Source organism: Trichosurus vulpecula, chromosome 1 (assembly GCF_011100635.1).
Source record: "Trichosurus vulpecula isolate mTriVul1 chromosome 1, mTriVul1.pri, whole genome shotgun sequence".
NCBI classification, from domain to species: Eukaryota; Metazoa; Chordata; class Mammalia; order Diprotodontia; family Phalangeridae; genus Trichosurus; species Trichosurus vulpecula.
This window is the reverse complement of record NC_050573.1, coordinates 3,164,744-3,184,276: the sequence shown is the minus strand read 5'-3', so window position 1 is coordinate 3,184,276 and position 19,533 is coordinate 3,164,744. Positions and strand designations below refer to the sequence as shown.

At 47.6% G+C, this 19,533-nt stretch overlaps 1 protein-coding gene across 1 annotated transcript; it reads left to right on the top strand.

Moving 5' to 3' along the window:
- The first annotated feature begins 1,275 nt into the window (after window positions 1-1,275).
- On the top strand, window positions 1,276-18,502 carry LOC118846142 (zinc finger protein 260-like). Its single transcript, XM_036754386.1, has 5 exons — window positions 1,276-1,320; window positions 6,698-6,790; window positions 9,972-10,098; window positions 10,483-10,578; window positions 15,403-18,502. Exons 2-5 carry the CDS (start codon window positions 6,755-6,757, stop codon window positions 17,202-17,204), a joined length of 2,061 nt encoding a protein of 686 aa, XP_036610281.1. The 5' UTR covers window positions 1,276-1,320; window positions 6,698-6,754; the 3' UTR covers window positions 17,205-18,502.
- The last annotated feature ends 1,031 nt before the right edge of the window (window positions 18,503-19,533 follow it).

The window sequence follows — 19,533 nt, the reverse complement described above, 5'->3', positions numbered from 1 at the left end:
CAGGGTCACACCCTCACTAAGGTTCAGAGGTAGGATTTGAACTCAGCTCCCCTGACTCCAGAGTCCCTTTGCACTGTGCCCAAATCTGGGCTGGAGCCCAGGCCCTTTTAAAGGTGGGGAAACTGCCTGGTTAAGTGTTCAAAGTTATGGTGACTCAGTTTCTCTTTGCTCCCAGCCCTGCTCGCCCCGCAGTGTTGGGGGAGGTTCTGGTGGGGAAAGCCACACCAAGGCTGCACTTTTCCTCTCCCCGCCCCACCCCCACCTACGCCGCCCAAGGCAGACCTTCTGAATCGGCTGCCGGTCCACTTGGAAGGCCGGCCCCAGCTCGAAGCTGTCCTAATCTGGGTTGCTACCTGGACATACTTACAGTGAAGTCCTTTTAAGTCTCTGTGTCCCGAGTTTTGCCTCATCAATCAGGACGCAAGCCTACATGAGGGGTTCTCCTTTCTGCAGGTGCAGCTGGCCTGCCCAGGAGAGCAAACAAGCACCCACTCAGCCCACCCACGTCTCTGCCCATACAAGGCCAGCCTTCCTCGGTCCTCCCCTCTCTCCTCCCCTCCGCCAGGCTCCCACTGCTTTGGGACCCTCCTCCCCTGGCCCCGGATCCTTCCTGCCAGAAGCTCTTTCCCAGTCTCCTCCCCCATCCAAGGGCAGTTCCCACCCCAGCACTGGCCAGGCACCGGGCAGGTGCTCCGGGTACTTGCCGTCCCTCCATCTCTCCCTCCCTCTATCCATCCTTCCGTCCATCCCTGGCCATCCTCCCGGAACGTGGTGCACTGGGAAGCCTGCGAGGTCCTTGGCTGACAGAGGATCCGCAAGTTTGGGGGCTGCCGGGGACCGAGGGCCGGGGGTAGGAGGAGGGGTGCATGCTGGCCAGAGGCTCGGGACCACGGACTCATCTGGATGCAGGGCGGGTGCAGGGCGGGTGCAGGGCGCAGAGAGGACGCCCTGGTCTGCCTAGAGCCCAGAACCGGCTCCCCACTTCCACCGGCTGGGCGGGGCTACAGGATCCGTGCATGGGCGGAAACCGCTCCAGCCTCCGGACTACGTTTCCCAGAGGGTTTTGCGAGTCGCCAAGCCCCGCCCCGGGGGGGGGGGTAGGAGACACACGGAACTTCCGTTTGCCCCTTCCTTCCGCATCCTCTTCATTGGCGGTCTCTACCGCTCCACTCCCTTTCCGCCGCCGCCGGGGCCTGCGACTCTGAGCCGGGGTGAGTGACAGCCGGGGACCGGGCGGACGCGCAGGCGGCGGGGGTGCCGAGGAGCAGTCACCCGGTTTCGGATCCTCCTGGGAGAGGGGGGAGGAGCTCTGTGCCAGAGGTAACCACACATGCGCACTCCGCCACTGCCACGCCTTCTCCGCTCCCATTGGTCAGCCTGGAGGGGGCGCGACCTGGCAGCCAATTAGCGGCGTAGTTACCCCGCCGCCCCTCCCAGGCGCCTTCCCCTGGGGGACGCGTCCCCAGTGAGAAAGGACCCAGACCTAGGGCTCCCTATGCAGCTCCCCAGACTGGGTGGAGGGGCCCTGCCCCGCTCCCACCCCTGGCGGGGTCCCTATAGTCCAGGCTCTTGTCCCCCCAGATACCTTCGCGGGGTGCAGCCTTGCGTAGCCGCCACACTGGTGGGGCCCCCCACTACCCAGCCTCCTGTACCCCAAATACCTTGGGGTGTGTGGCAGCTCCCACTGCCCCACATCCTGTACCCCAAGTACCTTTTGGGGGTGTATGGCATCGCTTACCCCTGCCAGAACTCCCCATTGCCCCCCTCCTGTATCCCCAAGTACTCTGGGGGCGCACCTCTGCTCAGCTCCCACCCCTGCGGGGCTCACCACTGCCCCACGTCTTGTACCCCAAGTACCTTTTGGGGGTGTATGGCATCCCTTACCCCTGCCAGAACTCCCCATTGCCCCCCTCCTGTATCCACAAGTACTCTGGGGGCGCACCTCTGCTCAGCTCCCACCCCTGCGAGGCTCACCACTGCCCCTGCAGCTCTTAGGGCCCTCGAGCCTTTCTGAAGAGGGCAAGAGGTTTCAGCACCCCTTCCAGGGGCCAGAGAGGCTGCCTTTCTGCAACCTTGTGGGTATCTGCATCATTGGAGTCCTGGCCCTGCTTATATCATTGCCTGCTCCAGGAGGATGGACCCATGGCTCCCCAACTGGGTCACGTTCCCAGAGCAGTGTTTCAGTCAGGAATCACTCAATAAACAGGCGGTGCTGACGGCCCCAGCACTGAGGGAAAGGCAGAGGATAGTTCCTGCCCTCTAGGTCTAACCCCGGCAGCATACTAACAAGATCTGTAGATAGCTGGGAATAAGTAGAGGGAAGATGCTGGCATGAGGGGGATTCTGGGAAGGCTTCCTGAAGGAGGTGGATTTTAGTTGGGACTTAACGGAAGCCAGAGAGGTGAGTCCTCAAAGCAGATGAGGGGGACCTTCAGGCATAGAGGATGGCCAGAGACACAGCCTGGAGCTGAGAGATGGGTACATTCAGTGAGCACCAGGTTTGTTTCCCATCTTTTGCTGCCACAAAAAGGGCCTCTAGGAACACTTTGGTTGGAGCACCTTTCTGACTTTGACTTCCTGGGGATCACTGAGTCAGATGGTAACATTGGATTTGATTACAGAAAGCACATATTAAGGAATTCCTGTGCCAAACTCTGGGATTAGGAATAAACGGAAAAAGAAAGACAGTCCTTTCCATCAAATCAGTCAATGGTCTCCTATCTCCAGCTACCTCTCAAATGTCTCCAACTGGATATCCAGTAGACATCTGAAACTCAACATGTCCAAAATGAAACTCATTGTCTCCCCCAAACCCTCCCCACTCCTACCTTCCCTATAACTGTCTAGGGCAGGGCTTCATGACCCCTTTATTCGTTTGTTCGTTGGTGCTGTGTGGCGTGATGGTATGTGCAGTGCTAAGTGCGGGTGCTGTGTGTTCAGAACCGAGGCCACAATGAAGTCATGTGATGCAGTATGGCCAAGTGCTGCCAGAAACACCAAGGATTCTTCACACGTTTGATTTTGAGTTAATTTTTGGTTGTTGCACATTCAAGACCCCAGTATAAGAGGAGCTGGTCTAGGGCACCCCCATCCTTCCAGTCCCTCAGGCTCACAACCTAGGACTCTTGGACTCTTCACTCTCTCTCACCCTCATATCCAATATGGTGCCACGACCTGTCAGTTTCACCTCTGCAGTGTCTCTTGAATACACCTCCTCTCCTCTGATGCTGCCCCCACCCCAGTGCAGGCCCTCATCACCTCACCCCTTGATAGGATAGCCCCTGGGGCAGGAAGGAGGCGGGATTCTGTCTACCTCAAGTCTCTCCCCATTCTAGGCTATCCTTCACTCTGCCACCAAAGTAAACTTCCTAAAGGGCAGGCTGACCATGTCACCCCCTTCTCAGTAAATTCTAGTGATTCCCAGTCACCTTCAGGATCAAATACAGAGTCTTCTGTTTGGTGGTCAAAACCCTTCAGAATCTGCACCTCCAACCCGGCACCCATCCATCTTTCTAGACTTGTTATACTTTACTCCCTTCCAGTTTCTGTGATCCAGTGACACTGGCCTCCTGACTGGTCAAGTCAAGTAAAAAGCATTAATTCAGCTCAAATTTTCCATCAGCTGCTCTGCTTGACCTCACTCCTCAGAACAACATACCACTCCCAGGATAAGCTGATCACCTGAAATCTCATCACTACTACCAGTGATTTGATGCTCTTCACCTCTCCCTCACCCTTTCCCCTACTCTTATTGGACGGCTGGGTGAAGTTCTGGACTCCTTTCAAAGCCTTCTGTCAACTGGACCAGAACCAGTCTCTAACCTGTGGGTGGCCAGAGCTGAACAAAGCAGGCTAGAGACAGGAGAGCCAGGCATCAAATAGAAGTTTAATTGATTCTGAGTGAAGAAAACACTTGCAAGTGGAAGGAAGGAGGGCTTGACGTGCTCTGGCAGGGGTAGGGTTTATATACATGAAAACCACAAAGGGGCTGGACCACAACACAGTCATTCTTAGGTCTTGTAAATAGTTCCAAGGCAGGCCTGTAAGTCCATGTCCTGAGTCCTGTGGGAACAGTCCCCAAGTTGATCGGAATCCTTGTGTAAAGGTCACTGAGCCTTGTGATCATTCAGCGGAGTACAGAGCCAGAGTTAATGTGGTGGGAACAGGAGTGCAGTACCTGGTGTGGTTCACTTGGCACTTATAAGAAACAGGTTGTGAGCATATCAGGAGGTGCGATGGATGGCTTTCTGCTGCAGCACATCAGCTGCTTCAGGTTCTCAGGTCCCTGGAAAATATGGGGAGCTGCAATAAATACAAACACTTATTGATTAATATGAAAATCATAAATCCCTCAGAGAACACCTGGTGCTGGTCAAAGCAATGCATTTTGCCAGAGGGTGAGATCATCCAGAGGGTAAGTGCAAAGGATTGTTGTTATGCCAAGCTCAGGGCACAGCCTGCTTGTTGGGCCGTAGCTTGGGAAACAGGGGGCCTCCAAATATCTTGAAGTATCACAGATCCTGGTAACTCCACTTTCCATCAGCTATTCTGCTTAGCTTTGACTCCACAGAACAACAGGCCCCTGCACCTGGCTCTGCCTGGCTCCCCCACTCCTCTTCAGCTTCCTTTAGTGTGTTGGCCTCCCCCATTAGATTGAAAGCTTCTTGAGGGTAGGAACTGTCTCTGTGTATGTGTCTCCAGCCCTTAGTACATAGTACGTTTTTAATAAGTGCTTATTAAATTGAATTGAACCTATTTTGTGCCAGGTGCTGTGCCAAGCACTGGGGATACAAAGAGAGCCAAACTTTCTTGATTGTGCGTTTTCTCTGCCTGTCGCCCATGCCTGGAACACTCCAGCCTCACCTCATCTCTGCCTCCTGGCTTCCTTCAAGTTCCAGCTAAAATCCCGCCTTCTACAAAAGTCTCTCCCAATCCCCCTTAATTCTAGGGCCTTCCCTCTGGTGACTTGATCCAATTTAGCCTATTTCTCCGCTGTAACCAGCTGAACCTCTTTGGGTGTCCCTAGGGCTTAGCACAATGCCCTACACTTAGTAGGTGCCTAATAAATGCTTGTTGATTGACTGACTTAAGGAGCTTCCTCTGATGGGAGAAACAAAAGGGAGCTGAAAGGGGGTGGGGAGGGAAGAGAGGTTCCCAACATCAGGATGAGGTGAAAAGTCTTCAGGACAGTTCTGACTGAGCTGCTAGAAGCAAACATGGCCATACTACCTCCCATGGAGGTTCAAGGGAGGTGCTCACCCTCTGAACCACTTTCCTGCCATGATCCCAAATCTTTTTCCAGAAAGGCTAAACCAGTTCACAGTTCTACTCCCACTGTATTCATGTGCCTGTGTTTTTCAGTCTTATTTCTGAAGCTGTTTCTCATAGCCTAGACTAAAAGAAGAAAGGAGGAAAAGCTGTTCAAAAGAAGCCATGGCCACCTCCAGGGGGCCTGACCACACAGGCCAGATCTCACACCCACAGACCCTCCCCTTCAAGGGCGAGGGTGAGGGTGGGGGCGGGGCATGTCATCTTCCTATGCCTTTGTGCTGGGGCTTTCTTTCCCTTGTCTGTTTACCTTGGGCTTAAAGTGTATTTTGTTTCCTGGCTTCACTTACCTCACTTTGCATCAGTTCATAGAGATCTTCCCAAGTTTCTCTGAATTCTTTGTCTTCTTAACTCAGGATGCACTGACAATCTACTACATTCATACTCCACAATTTGTTTAGTCATTCAGTCAGCAAGATCTGTTTCCCCAGGGCCTGCTGTGTGCCAGGCACAGTTGTAGACACCGAGCATACAAAGAGAGGGAAGATCAGACCCTGCCCCCGAGGAGCTTACAGTCTAACGAGGGAGACAGTGTATAGCTAATGAAACAAACAAAAAAGGTCAGCAATCAATGCCTTGGGAGCTTCAATTATGAAGTGTGTATTAAGCATGTAATCATAATAATCATCTTTACGTTGAAAGATACTGACTGTTTTAGATTGCCCTGAGGCTGCCCTGACCTATGATGTAAAATAAACCTGTGGCAAGCTGGCTGGCGCCAAGGGCACTTCTGCTGCTTGCAGATCACCCCTAGGCAGCCTGCCTGTGCACATGTGACTCGAGATTTGTGACTTGTGACTAATTTTGTAGCTTGGGATCTCAGTAGACCACTACCTTTGTGACATTTAATAAAGCTCGCCTTCTCTGCCCAGAAAGATTTCCCAGTCTCTTTTTTACAATAACTGGGTATATACAGAGGAGACAAAAGGTGGTCTGCAAGGGGAAAGCATTAGCATCCAGGGGCTGGGAATGGGAAGGGCTTTCTTGCAGAAGGTGGGCTTTGAGCTGAGTCTTGAAGGAAGCAACGAAACCAGCCATTCCCCAGTCAATGGGCCTTCCTGCCATTTTGCTTCTAGTCAGTTGCTACTGCTGCTGAGGACATTTGGGGACCTTAGAAGCTTATGCCCCATACTGGGACATACGTCTGGGCACATCTCTGGGTCAAAAGGTAGGAACGTTTTTGTCACTTTTTTTTTAGCATAATTCCAAATTGTTTTGCAGAATGGTGAGGCCAGTTATTCGAATGTGAACCCTGTAAGGGAGATGTCTTCCTTGATATTCCCAGCCCGTGGTTTAGTCCTTCTCCCATTTATAGCGTTCTGGATGCTTGCTGACTGCCTCTCCACTGGCTATTCCTTTTCCTTCCCAGCTCTGCCTTTTGAGGACTTGGCTTTTCCCAAAGAAGAGGAGAGGTGGAAAGGACAGAATGACCTCTGGGCTCCTAACAGCCAGGGCTGACCAGGTACGTGAGGGTTTCCTTTGACCAGAAATGCCATTTATATTCATAAAGTGTCGGTACAGTGCCTAGGATGTAAGGAAGCACATAGTATTCATTCTTTCTTTTCCTTTTCTAATCTGGAATATTGGGGCCACCCTAGAGTCACCAGTTCAGAGCTGGAAGGGCCTCGGGCACAGTCAGGCCCTGCCCTGGTCGGAAGCAGCCCCAGCCAGCCGTTCCCAGCACCCCCCTCTTTCTTCCCTCCTTGGCCACCCCTTTGCCTTGCCAGGGGGCTCAGTATCAGGGGGCGGGTTTCCTTTCTTCTCCTTTTACAGATGAGTGCACTGAGGCAGACAGAAGGGAAGTGGCCTGCTCGGAACCACACAGCTTAAGTGCCTTAGGCCAACTTAATTTTGCTCACTTAAAAAACATTTACTTTATCTTTTTGTCACTTCTCCTCCTCCCCCCAATTGAATAAAAAAGAAAAAAAGAAAACCCGTGTAACAGATATGTCCAGTAGGGCCAAGCATCTTCCCTCAGCGGTTGTCTCCAAAGACAGACCTTTTGAATCCATCCTGAGCCCCTGAAGAGGAACTGTGGCAGAATTGGAGGGAGCAGGAGAAAAGGTTCAAGGCCCTTTCTTACCTTCATCACCCTCCTCTGGGCCTCTGAAAGTGTGGTCCTACAACACAGCAGAAGTCCCATGGGAAGATCGCATACCTGGGAGTCAGGAGCCCTCGCCTCAGTCCTGCTGCTTCCACCACTGGCCAAGAGGCCTTGGCTCAGTCCCCTGCCCCTTCTCTGTAAAATGAAGCAATGGCACCAGAAGGTCTCTGGTCTGGAGAATTACTCCTATTGCAACCAGCCTCTCTTCTGTGAGGTGAACGCTGATAACAGAGGTGGGCTTGTGCAGCAGGGCCAGGGAAAAGCTCCTGGACAAGTTCTTGGGGGAGCTGGGCCTTGGGCTGGGTCTGGTTCATGTCCCAGATCTACTGCTTAAGATGTCTGTGGCAATCTTCCCAGGCCTTGGTTTCCTTGCCTGTAAAATGGGGAAGTTGACTAGAAGGAAAAGAGAGGAGGGAGAAGGTTTTCCAGGCCTCAAAACTGGGGGTGGGGGAGACAATTAAAGGGCTCAGAAAGGCTGGATTCTGGGGACTACTCCACCCTGACAGGAAGGCAGAAGCACACTTCATCTCCAGACCTCTGGAATCACAGCTGGTCCTTGCATCGGTCAGAGTCCTCACGTCCTTCAAAGTTATTTTTCTTTATAATGTTGTAAGAATTGAGTTAAGTCAGGGACCTAGGAAGTTAGGGGATTTGATGGAGCATCAGTATGTACACAGGAGGCCTCTAGTATGAGTTCAAGGATTGGGGTGGAGAGAAAGACGGCGATCCAGGCCCTGAGCTCATTGAGGAAGGAAGGGAGGGAGGGAAAAAGAATCTCTCGGGGATCTGTAGATGATAGCAACTGAGATCTGGGTGGGTCCCAAGTTATTTTTCTGTGCAAGTGATTTTTTCAAAAGCATGCGGTGTGTCTACATTGCCTGAGAGGCCACATTTTTACTTCGGCCTTGTCTGCCTTCACCGACATCAGTTGAGCTTCCTCATTGTCTCCCGTGTCACACAATCAATTCCAGAGTTCTTCAGAGAGACCTTGAGAGTGTCCTTGTATTGCTTCTGCTGACCTCCATGTGAGTGCTTGCCCTGTGTGAGCTCTCCATAAAATAGTCTTTTAGGCAAACATACATTTGGCATTCAAACAACGTGGCCGGCCCATTGGAGTTGTGCCGTCAGCAGCAGAGTTTGAATACTTAGCAGTTCAGCCCAGGAAAAGATCTAAGTGTCTGGTACCTTGTCTGATCAAGTGATCTTCAGAATCTTCCTAGGACAATTCAAAGGCAAATGATTCAGTTATTTGGCATGGCACTGGTAAAGCACCCCCAGCTACATGCTTACCTCAGTAGGCGCGGAAGTTTTGGACAAAGTTCAAGATGCATTTCTCCTAAAAACCCTACAAAGCTTTTCTTTTGATGGGCACAGTGCAGCTTCCTTGTGGCAGATGGTCGCGAGGCCGAGCACGCCAGAGGTGGCCCTCGGCAGGCATCAGATGCCACCCGTCCCATCAGTGAGAAGCTGCTGGATTCAGTCTCAGTTCCCTTAGCCTGACTTTTGTTATCTTTGATTTTAACTTTGTTTTCATTGAAAAAAAGTGAATGCAGGAATTGTATTTGAAACTCTCCAATCATTTTGCACCCTTCCCCACCACTCCAAGCCCACGCACAGCCCTGCCCTGCCCCCTTACTTCTTTGTCAGCTTTCAGGTATGACCCTTATGTTTGGAAAACTGGTGAAATGGAAAAGCCAAGAGCTGAATTATGGGCCTGTGTGCCCAGACTAAGGTCCCACAGAGGGAGTGTGGCAGAGTCAGGACAAGCTGGAGTCTGTTGGGCTGGTTTTATGACAGTGAACAAGTCACTTAAGCTCGCCAAGACTCAGTTTGCTTTCTGTAAAGTGGAGACAGTGATGCCCTGCACAAGGTGGTTAGAGGTTTAAAGGAAATAACCCACATGAAGTGCTTTGCAAGCTTTAAAGCATAATGTGGACGTGTTTCTGTTTTTACAAGGTGGTTATGAGGTTTAAAGGAAATAACCCACATGAAGCGCTTTGCAAGCTTTAAAGCATAAATGTGGACGTGTTTCTATTCTCACCCTTGCAGCCAGGCCCTGGAGTCATCCCATTTAGCCTTTCTTAGCTTCAGATGGCAAACTGAAGTTTTGCCAATTCCTTTAGGATGTTGACTATCAGATTTTTAGTGAAAAATACTTGTCCGCCAATCAATATTTATTATTGTTTAAAGATTTTTCCCCCATAAGTTTCTTTCCTTTTTATTCTGGGTCCACTGCTTTTTATTAAACAGCCATTTCTGGGAGGAAAGTGGATGCCATCTGCTTCATGTGGTTGTTGCAAGTTAAATGAACCAGAAAATGCAGTAGAGATGTGGGCACCTGTATTGCCATCTTGCTACGTGATTCAGAATCCAGGACAGCCTGTGCATACAGCAGGAGCTCCCTAAATGTTTCACCCAAGGCCTTCAGAAGCCCAGGCACTGAGAGACACTCCCTCTGCTTCCTGCTAGCATGCCCTCTCCCTGCACATAGATATGAGGGATGGTCCCTGGGTGAGCACAAGTGTCTTTGGTCTTTCAGGGGTCAGTGACCTTCCAGGACGTGGCCGTGGACTTCACGTGGGAGGAGTGGGGGCACCTGGGCCCTGCCCAGAAGGAGCTGTACCGGGAGGTGATGCTGGAGAACTACGGGAACCTGGTGTGCCTGGGTGAGCACCACAGGCTGTCCCTGGGACCCAGGGAAGAATCTTTGTTTCATTCCCTTAGTAAATGCTGTGGAGTGTCTGGAGTGTGGACTGCTTGCCAAGTTGGGGACAGGGGGTCCCTGTTGTGGCCAAGGGGCAGGACACTGATGAAAGGTCTTGGCTTTGGATGCTGGGAGCTTAAAGGGTGGTGGGCCCCGGACCCCCTGTGACCTCAGGGCCAAGCTTCTCCACCCAAGTTCCTATGGCTCCAGTGACTATGATTCTGAAGCCCTTGTGGAGGCCACTGGGCCCCCCTCTGGGCCCCTCCTAGCACACTCACTTTCCAGGGCTAAGAGTGAACTCAGAGGGGGCTGTGGCCTCCAACTTTCTCCTGTTTCCAATGAGCAGGGCTTGCCGTTTCTAGTCCAGATGTCGTCTGCCAGCTGGAGAGAGGGGAAGGACCTTGGATGCCCGAGGGAGACGTCCCAGGAAGCAGCTGTGCAGGTGAGTCAGTCACGTAAGGGGAAGCTCTTTCTAGATGGGGGCCACTGACCTCTCCTGGCAGCTGCCTGGCCTGTGGAGAAGGGTAGTCAGCTGGGGAGGGGGTTTCTTCACCTTGCTCTCTCTAGGGTTGCCCTATGCCTGGCAGCCAGTCTCCAGCCTTGCTGCCCATCCTGGGGAGTCATTTTCTGTCTCTCTTCAGCAGGTCACATTGAACTGACCAATTTAATGATGGTGATGTCGTCTTTGCTGCCCTAACCCCACCTGGTCTTTTTCTGCTCTTTACTCCCTGGGACCATGGGGCTGTGTACCTACTTTTTGTACATAATCGTACTTGGTGTGGCGCTGGTCCCTTTGCTTTCTTTCTTGGGTGTCATTTGACTAAAGTCTTCCCATCATCCTTTGTGTTCTTGGGACATGAGCCATGAAGGCACAATGATGACCTCCCCAGGCCTAGCCCCATCCTTGGACCCAGGGCTTATTTCTAGCCTTTCCCTGTTTGGCCTAAAACTGCCAGGAAGTAATATCACATTTTCTGTCAGTGTCTCAGCATCGTCTAGCTCTTGATGAGTATTGGCCTTTTGGCCAGAAAGATAGCACCAGCTTACACACCCACCGGCAGTGAGTAACCTGGGCCTGGGTCTCTCCAGCTGCATTGAAGGCCCATGGTATCATGTGGACGCCATGTTTTCTGATGGAATGTGTAGGTGAAGTGCTTGCACAATTGCTTGCATCTGTCTGATCAGTTACTAGAGTTTGCACAGGTTTCCTCTGCTTTACCTTGGCTCCATCACCAGTTCATCAGCCCTGGATCCCCTTTGTCTCCGCCAGGCTGACTGACTTGCCTGGTCTTCCTGGGGTGTTTTCTCAGAGAGAGGGGCCAGGCAGTAACAGCAGTGACATGGGTGCCTCCTGAGCCCCCGATGCCATGGACTCCATAAGCCTTTCATTTGTTCTTTCTACACTGCAAACCATGATCTTGGATCCACCAAGAATTACCTGTTGGGAGCAGACTCTGAGAAGGCCAGCCCGCTTACTTTACAGATGAGGAAGCCGAAGCCCATAAAGGTTGTAACTTCGCCGTGTCACACATGTGGTAGCAGGATTCAGAGGCAGTGTTTGAACCCGGGCCTCTGACTGCAGAGCCAGTGCTTTTTCCACTGTGTGGTGATGCTGCCCAAGTTCCTACCCTGCAGGCTGAGAAGGCAGCAGCATGGTGTAGAAGATAGAGGGTTAGACATAGAATCAAACATGGTTCCAATCCTGCCTCAGACACCACTAGCTCTGTGACCCTGGGCAAGTCTCTTAACTGTTCTCTGCCTCAGTTTCCTCATCTATGAATTGAGGGGGTTGTAGTCAGTAACTCCCAAGGTCACTTCAAGCTCGTAAAGTGTGATTCCTTCCTTGTCTTTTTAATTGAGAAGCTTGAGAACGATGTGCCACCCTGGTGAGATTAATTGTCCTTTTCTTCCATGTTGGCATTCTGTTTACAAACTCTTCCTCATTTCTGGCATCCCTTAGACATTTTCTTTGGGATTTGTTTTGGCATTCTTTTCTTTGCAGCTTTTAGTCAACCTGATAGTTAAGTTTTCTGCAATCACTTGGGCTTTTGTCTGCTTTCTTCAAAATCTTCCTCCCATTGAGTCATTTTCGGCATTTTTTCTCTACTTTCATTGGTCCTCCAGGGAAAGTCTCCTCCTTTTCATCAAATCTGCCCTTTTTATGTTCGTGTCTCTGGCTCTTTCTAAAGTGGTGGGTTTCAGTAGCATCCTGTCATCCTGAGGTGTCCTAGTTGGGCTCATCCTCTTTATTTCAGATTTGTTTTTCTTTTGTTGTGAAAATGTCACAGTTGAGCAGGTTTGGTTTCTTGCCATCAATAGATAAGGCTACCCAATTTATCCAACCCTACCAGCCCTTCCATTATAGACCATGCAAAAATTGTGCAGTTCTTAGTGCCTTCTTCCCCTTTCTCTGCTACTTTGCCACCCTCATTTTAGAAGTTTAGGAGGTCAATGGGACTAAGAATCACTTTGGATTTTCCCTTCATTTTATTGTCTAAATGATGGCAGATGTTAAATCACATGCTTGTGTGATTTCCCAGGTTATCAGGACCAAACAGTTCATTATCAGTTAGCCAACTTAGTAGCCACAAGTCTTTGCAAGCTTGGCTAGGCTGATCTTGGAAGCAGGCATCATCCTGGATATTTACTAAATGTCCTTTCAATGATATTCTCTGGAATCTTTCCCATACTCAGTCAGGCTCTCTAGTCTTTCATTTTATAGATTTCACTCATTACCCCTTTTAACTAAACTTGAAAACATTTGCCCGGCTCTGTCCCTTTAGCCTTGTCTTATTCCCAATACCTTCCAAAAACCAGTCACTGTGGCTCATCAGTTGTGTTAACTGGATCTTCCAGCTTCCTGGTATGTCGGTCCCCTGGGGCATCAACAGTTAATAAGTGATCTAAAAGGAGAGTGGGCCAATGTACAAGGTCCTGTTGGGAGTTGAGGAGCTCCCTCACATGCAAAGGCCTGGGTACGACTTGTTGAGTGCATGATAGTGGGTGCTTGTGGTCATGCACAAGTTGGGTAGGTGCTGACTCCTCTCTTGGCTTGCCTTTAAATTACTGAGCATCTTCCTTTGGAGCTCTGGAGTTATTTTGCCTACATTTTGGCTGTTCACTATGCTATCTAGCTTGGCAAACAGATGTAGGTAGTTTTCATCCTTCCCTACCTTTTTCAGCTTAAAGCCATTTTGTATAAATTCACAAGTGACCTAGTAGGATTTGGTATGGATTTGTCTGGAGATGGTCCCTTCCGCCAAAGAGAAGCATCCAAAGCCTATTAATAGGTAGTTTGAAGCAAAGTATCATTAAGTAACTAACCTCCTTCCCTTTTTGGTTTTTATTCTGTAGAATAGTGTAGATACTGGTAGATCAGGAGAAGGATGTAGAAATGTTAAACACGGATTTCAGCAAAGGCTGCGATATAATCTCTCATTCTTTGCTTTGAGATGAAATGTGAGGATTTGGGGTAATTGGCTGATAAGACAGTTAGGAGACTTGAAACTAGTTGAGAGGCAGGACCCAAAGTCAGTTATTAGTGAGTAGATGTCACCTTACAGGGAGATCTACAGCAGCATGCCCCATGAATTGGTCCTCTGCCATTCACCAGCTTTATTTACTGTCTTAAATAAAGGCAGAGATGGCACACTTGGCTGATTTAGAGAACACTTGCATGTACAGAATAATTTGCTTCCCAGGCATAGGGCTGGGAGTTATGGCCAGCACACTCACTGTATCATGTGCCCTGTGAGCCCACAGAAGTGATGACGTAGGGATTGGGCTGTGATCATCAGCATGAGTGTCCAGGACTAGGGAGATGACTCCTTCAGCCCTGGTCAAGCCATGTGAGGCTGCTTCCCCGGCAGTCCTGTCCATCTTCCTCCTCTGTAATAAAGATAAGAATGTATTTATACGGGGCTTTCATCTGCTGCCTTTTGTCATATTTATGTGCTGTCACAGCTTTGAAGGAATTATTTTTCAGCTTCCTTATTTCTTTCAGATGCAGTCTTTGGAAGTGAACTTCTGTTTCTGCCTTTTTTTCTTTCTCTCTCCTTTGTGCGACTGTGTCTCTCTGTCTCTGTTTCTCTCTCTTTTCTTCTCTTTCTCCCCACTCAAGGAAGCCAGAGAAATTGGAGGGTTGAAAAGCCCCCACTGCTTCCTATGTCCGTCTTCTCTTTACCCGTAAAAAGAATAAAGACTCTTTAGAATCCTGAAATCTTAACTTTTTGAGAAAAGTCCAACCTCCCACCCAGTGAAGAAATCTTCTCTATATCATCCCTAACTGCTGGTCATCCATCCTTTACTTAAACATTTTGAGAAATAGCAATTTTATTCCATTGTGGAGAGATGCCATGGCATGGCCAAACAAATCCTGGAGGCTGGACATCTCGGTTTCAAATTCTGTCCCTTTAGAACTTGGAAAAATAAATATACTTGGTTTTATAAAAAGGTGCCATGGGGGAGTGAAAAGGGTCCTTGGGGTGGAACAACATCCAAAAAGCTTTACTTCACATCTGAGCTATAACCTTTATTAGCAATGAGATCATGAACAAATCACTAAATCAATTTTAGCATCAGTTTCTTTTAGAAAATATAAATACTGGGGCAGCTAGGTGCCCCAGTGGTTAGAGCACTGGTATGTGTGCTGGAGTTGGGAGGACTGAGTTCAAATCCAGCCTCAGACACTTGACACTTACTAGCTGTGTGGGCCTGGGCAAGTCACTTAACCCTGATTGCTTCACACACACACACACACACACACAAGAAAAGAAAATATAAAAAAGGACTTATCTCCCAAGGTGGTGGTGAGTTTGAATATAAAAAATTTTTAGAAGCTGCGATAACCCAGGTATTAAGGGGTGTATATAAATTGTATGAACTCAAGCTATCTATGATTTCATAAGTGTAGGAAACTCCTCCCACCAACAAAAATCACAATTACCCTGTGACTTAGTCCCAGAGAGTTGCAGGAGACAGATAAATGACTTGGTCAAGGTCACAGAGCTGATTTTTAGACTCAGTTCTTCCTTTAAGGACAGAATTCTGTATGCTACCTAATTGCCTCCATAAGATATACCTGATTACAATGATAATAACAGTTCATACTTATCTAGCACTTGAAGAATTGGGACTTTCCTTTACCCAGGAATATGAGGTTGTATTATTGTTATTTATTCTTTTTAAAGTTTTCCAATCACATTTCTTGATCAATACTATGTGTGTAGCAGGATAGAAAACTAATAATTTTTTTTATTTCCTTCAGGTTGGGAGACCAAGTTTTCAGCTCCAAAACTGGGCATTGCTTTTAAAGAATCATCTCAGGAAACACTAACAAGGGTTGATATATGTGTCTCCAAGTTAGAAGAAGCCTGGAAACTTAAAGACAATTTAGAAACTCTTCAGAGCAATAAGGAAAAGAGTATCCATAAATATGATACCTATAGAAAAGGCCAGTATAATGAATGTGGGAAACCCTTCACCTGTAATTCAGGGCTTATGGAGTATCAGACAATTCATATTAGTGAGAAGCCTTATGAATGTCATGAATGTGGAAAGGCCTTCAATCAGAAAGCAGAACTTAGACAACATCAGAGAATTCATACTGGAGAGAAACCTCATGAATGCAATGAATGTGGCAAGGCCTTCCGCCGTAGTTCACAGCTTACTGAACATCAGAGAATTCATACTGGAGAGAAACCTTATGAATGTCATGAATGTGGCAAAGCATTCCGACAGAGGTCAAAACTTACTCGACATCAGAGAATTCACACTGGAGAGAAAACTCATGTTTGTAATGAATGTGGGAAAGCCTTCCACCAGAGCTCAGCACTTATTCAACATCAAACAGTTCATACTGGAGAAAAACCTTATGAGTGTCAGGAATGTGGGAAGGCTTTCAGCCTAAGCACACGATTTATTGTACACCAGCGAATTCATACTGGAGAGAAACCTTATGAATGTCATGAATGTGGAAAAGCCTTCCACCAGAGAACAGGACTTACTGAACATCAGCGAATTCATACTGGAGAGAGAGCTTATGAATGTAACAAATGTGGGAAGACTTTCTGCCAGAGAACAGGACTTACCCAACATCAGAGAATTCATACTGGAGAGAAACCTTATGAATGTAAGGAATGTGGAAAGGCCTTCTGCCAGAAAACAAGGCTTACTCAGCATCAAAGGATTCATACTGGGGAGAAACCGTTTGAATGTAAGGAATGTGGGAAGGCCTTTCGAGTAAGAACACTGCTTACTCAACATCAGATAATTCATACTGGAGAGAAACCTTTTGAATGTAAGGAATGTGGGAAGGCCTTTCGCCTGAGCACAGGGCTTAGTGAACATCAGAGAATTCATACTGGAGAGAAACCTTATGAATGTAATGAGTGTGGGAAGGCTTTCCGGTGGAGTGCAGGACTTAGTCGACATCAAACAATTCATACTGGAGAGAAACCTTTTGAATGTAGTGAATGTGGGAAGGCCTTTCGCCTGAGCACAGCACTGACAGAACATCAGAGAATTCACACTGGAGAGAAGCCTTTTGAGTGTAATGAATGTGGGAAGGCCTTCCGTCTGAGCATAGGACTTACTGAACATCAGAGAAATCATACTGGAGAAAAACCATATGAATGTAGTGAATGTGGAAAGGCCTTCAGCCAGAGTACACAGCTTAATAGACATCAGAGAATTCATACTGGAGAGAAACCATATGAATGCAATGAATGTGGGAAGGCCTTTTGCCAAAGAGCAAACCTCACACAACATCAGACAGTTCACACTGGTGAGAAGCCTTATGAATGTAACGAATGTGGGAAGGCTTTTAGCCAAAGCACAGCACTTACTGGACATCTGAGAATTCATACTGGAGAGAAACCTTACGAATGCAATGAATGTGGGAAGGCCTTCCGTTTGAGGACAGGACTTACTGAACATCAGAGAATTCATACTGGACAAAAACCATATGCATGTAATGAATGTGGAAAGGCTTTCCGTCTGAGCAAACAGCTTACTCAACATTACAGAATTCACACTGGAGACAGGCTTTACGAAGGTAGAGCCTTTTGAAAGAAATGAGTTTGAGATTTTTAGCCAGAGTGCATTTTTTTTTTCAGAAAGTAGAAATTCCAACCTAAGGGAAACCCTGTAGACAAATCAAATTCCCTTCTAATTTCATACAACAGCTGTTTCAATCCTTTTCCTCTCTGTTCAAGTCCCCAATCACCACCCTCCCCTAACCTCCATGTTTGCAGCAGATGATTCACTACTAATTTACCAAGAACTTTGTTCCATTCTGAAAGCAGCTCACTGCCCTTTTCCCTTATAATCACAGAAGTCACCCTGTTCCTTCCTGATTGCTCTTTTGTGCCCATCATCCCATTCATTCTTAATTCTCTCCAATTTCAAGTCATTGACAAGTCTTGTCGATTTTATCACTACAACATGTCTAACATCTGATCCTCCTCTCTGCTTGCATAGTTCACACCCTTATCATCCTTTACCTTAACTATTGCAATAGCTTCCTGGTTAATCTCCTTGCTTCCAATTTCTCTATGCTCTGATCTATTCCCTACCTAGTTTCCAATATACCCACCCAGAAGCACAGGCCTTTCTAGGTCATTCCCCCACTCAAGAATCTTCAGTGGCTCCTGTTTGGCTCTAGTGCAAAATACAAACTTCTCTGCTGTTTGGAGTTTCTCCTATGCCAACTTTAACTGCCTTTCTAGTGTTACTTCACATTGCTTCCCTTCACGCATTCTGATGTTCCAAATTTTTGTTTTGTTTTGTTGTTCAGTCATGTCTGACTTTGCAAATAAGTATATGTGACCCAGAGTCAGAACTCTGAGCTTACAGAGTAAATCTTTGGAGTTTTTCATTAATTAAATACTCTCTATGGCTCAAGCTTGGACCCACAGTCTTCTCAGGAATATAAGAATCTGGTTCCTTTCAGCTCTTTCCTACGGGCATTTAATAATGCAGATTTTGTCTTCAGCTTGCTGCCCCCATTACAATTGGCCCTCTACCTCCTTTCTCCAGGAAACATTTTTTTCTTCTTGAGTTCCTTCCTCCCAGCCCCACCAACAAATCCCATCCAGCTCACTGCTTTCTTCTCTTTATCCTGTATCTCCAGTGACTTGATTTAGCTTGCTTAACTCTGCTTATTTGTTTTTCAGAAGTAGGGTGGGGAGTTAATGGGAACTGACAACTATGTTAAAAAAAATTAATAAAGCATTGAAAAATTAAAAAAAAAAGATCCCTGGGGAACACCGTTGAAAACCTCCTGTTGATTTGCCATGTACTCCTTAATTACCAGTCTGACCATTGACCCAGTTCTGAATTCATCTAATGTATTGTTGTCCAGTCCATATTTCTCCATGTTCTTCACAAGAATAGTAGGAGATATTTTATCAGACACTTTGCTAAAATGTGGGTAATTTGTATCTACAGCATCCTCTCATCTCCTGCCCAGAAAGGAAATAAGTTTACTCTGGCATGACTTGTTCTTGATTAAGCCCTGGGGGCTTCTTGCGATCACCACCTTCTTTTTTGGATATTCACTAATCATCTCTTTTATCATCTGTTGTAGAATTTTGCTGAGAATCAAAGTCAAGCTCACTGGTCTATGGTTTGCAGACTCTGATCTTTCCCCCCTTTTAGAAAATTGGAACAGCATTTGCCCTTCAGTATTGTGGTACTTCTCTTCCCCCAGTCTTTCAAATATCACTGACAGTGGCTCAACAGTCACATCTGCCAGTTCATTCAGGATCTGTGGATGCATTTTATCTTGACCAAGTGACTTAAAGTCATCCAAGGTAGTTGGGGCTTGCTTTTTATTTCCATACTCTTGTTGAATATGAACTCTGTTAGTAATTGTGGTTCATTTTATTAGGTGCTTCTTATGCCCCCACACCTTGTGCTTTTCTTGAAGAGACTGCTGATGATCTGTAGGTGGGAGGGTTCAGTCTGGTCTAAATGTCTTTAGCTTTTCTCATTCCTTTGTTAAGATCTGTATTTCTGACCTTTTTTGCCATCCTTACATATGTCCAATTTTGTATTAAAGTCACCAAAAGATACAGTGATTTTACCTTACGAAGTCCTATCGAGTTATCCATGGTAACGTCTTTCACAAAAGTTGTGGCGTAAGCAGCAGTTATTTCCATAGTGCTCTTTTTGTGATCAAAAATGACCAAATATCCCAAGAAATGTTGTTGGGGGGAACGGGGTTTGGTTGCCTCTGGGCACGCAATAAAACCAGCACTACTAACATCTTTTACTTTCGATCAGAAGCTTGTGAGCCATCTTTCCCTTTAGCTAGAAATTCTTGCTGTCTTCTAGCTTCATTTGTAGTGAGAATGTCAAGATTGGAATGATTCCATTCATTTAATATTCTGACCTC

Bases quoted from the DNA above. Each gene is read 5' to 3' on its own strand.
- LOC118846142 (XM_036754386.1), top strand. From the start codon at position 6,755: ATGACCTCTGGGCTCCTAACAGCCAGGGCTGACCAG. The intron at 10,099-10,482 runs GTGAGCACCACA...TCCAATGAGCAG, and splicing joins CGGGAACCTGGTGTGCCTGG to GGCTTGCCGTTTCTAGTCCA. The intron at 10,579-15,402 runs GTGAGTCAGTCA...TATTTCCTTCAG, and splicing joins CCCAGGAAGCAGCTGTGCAG to GTTGGGAGACCAAGTTTTCA.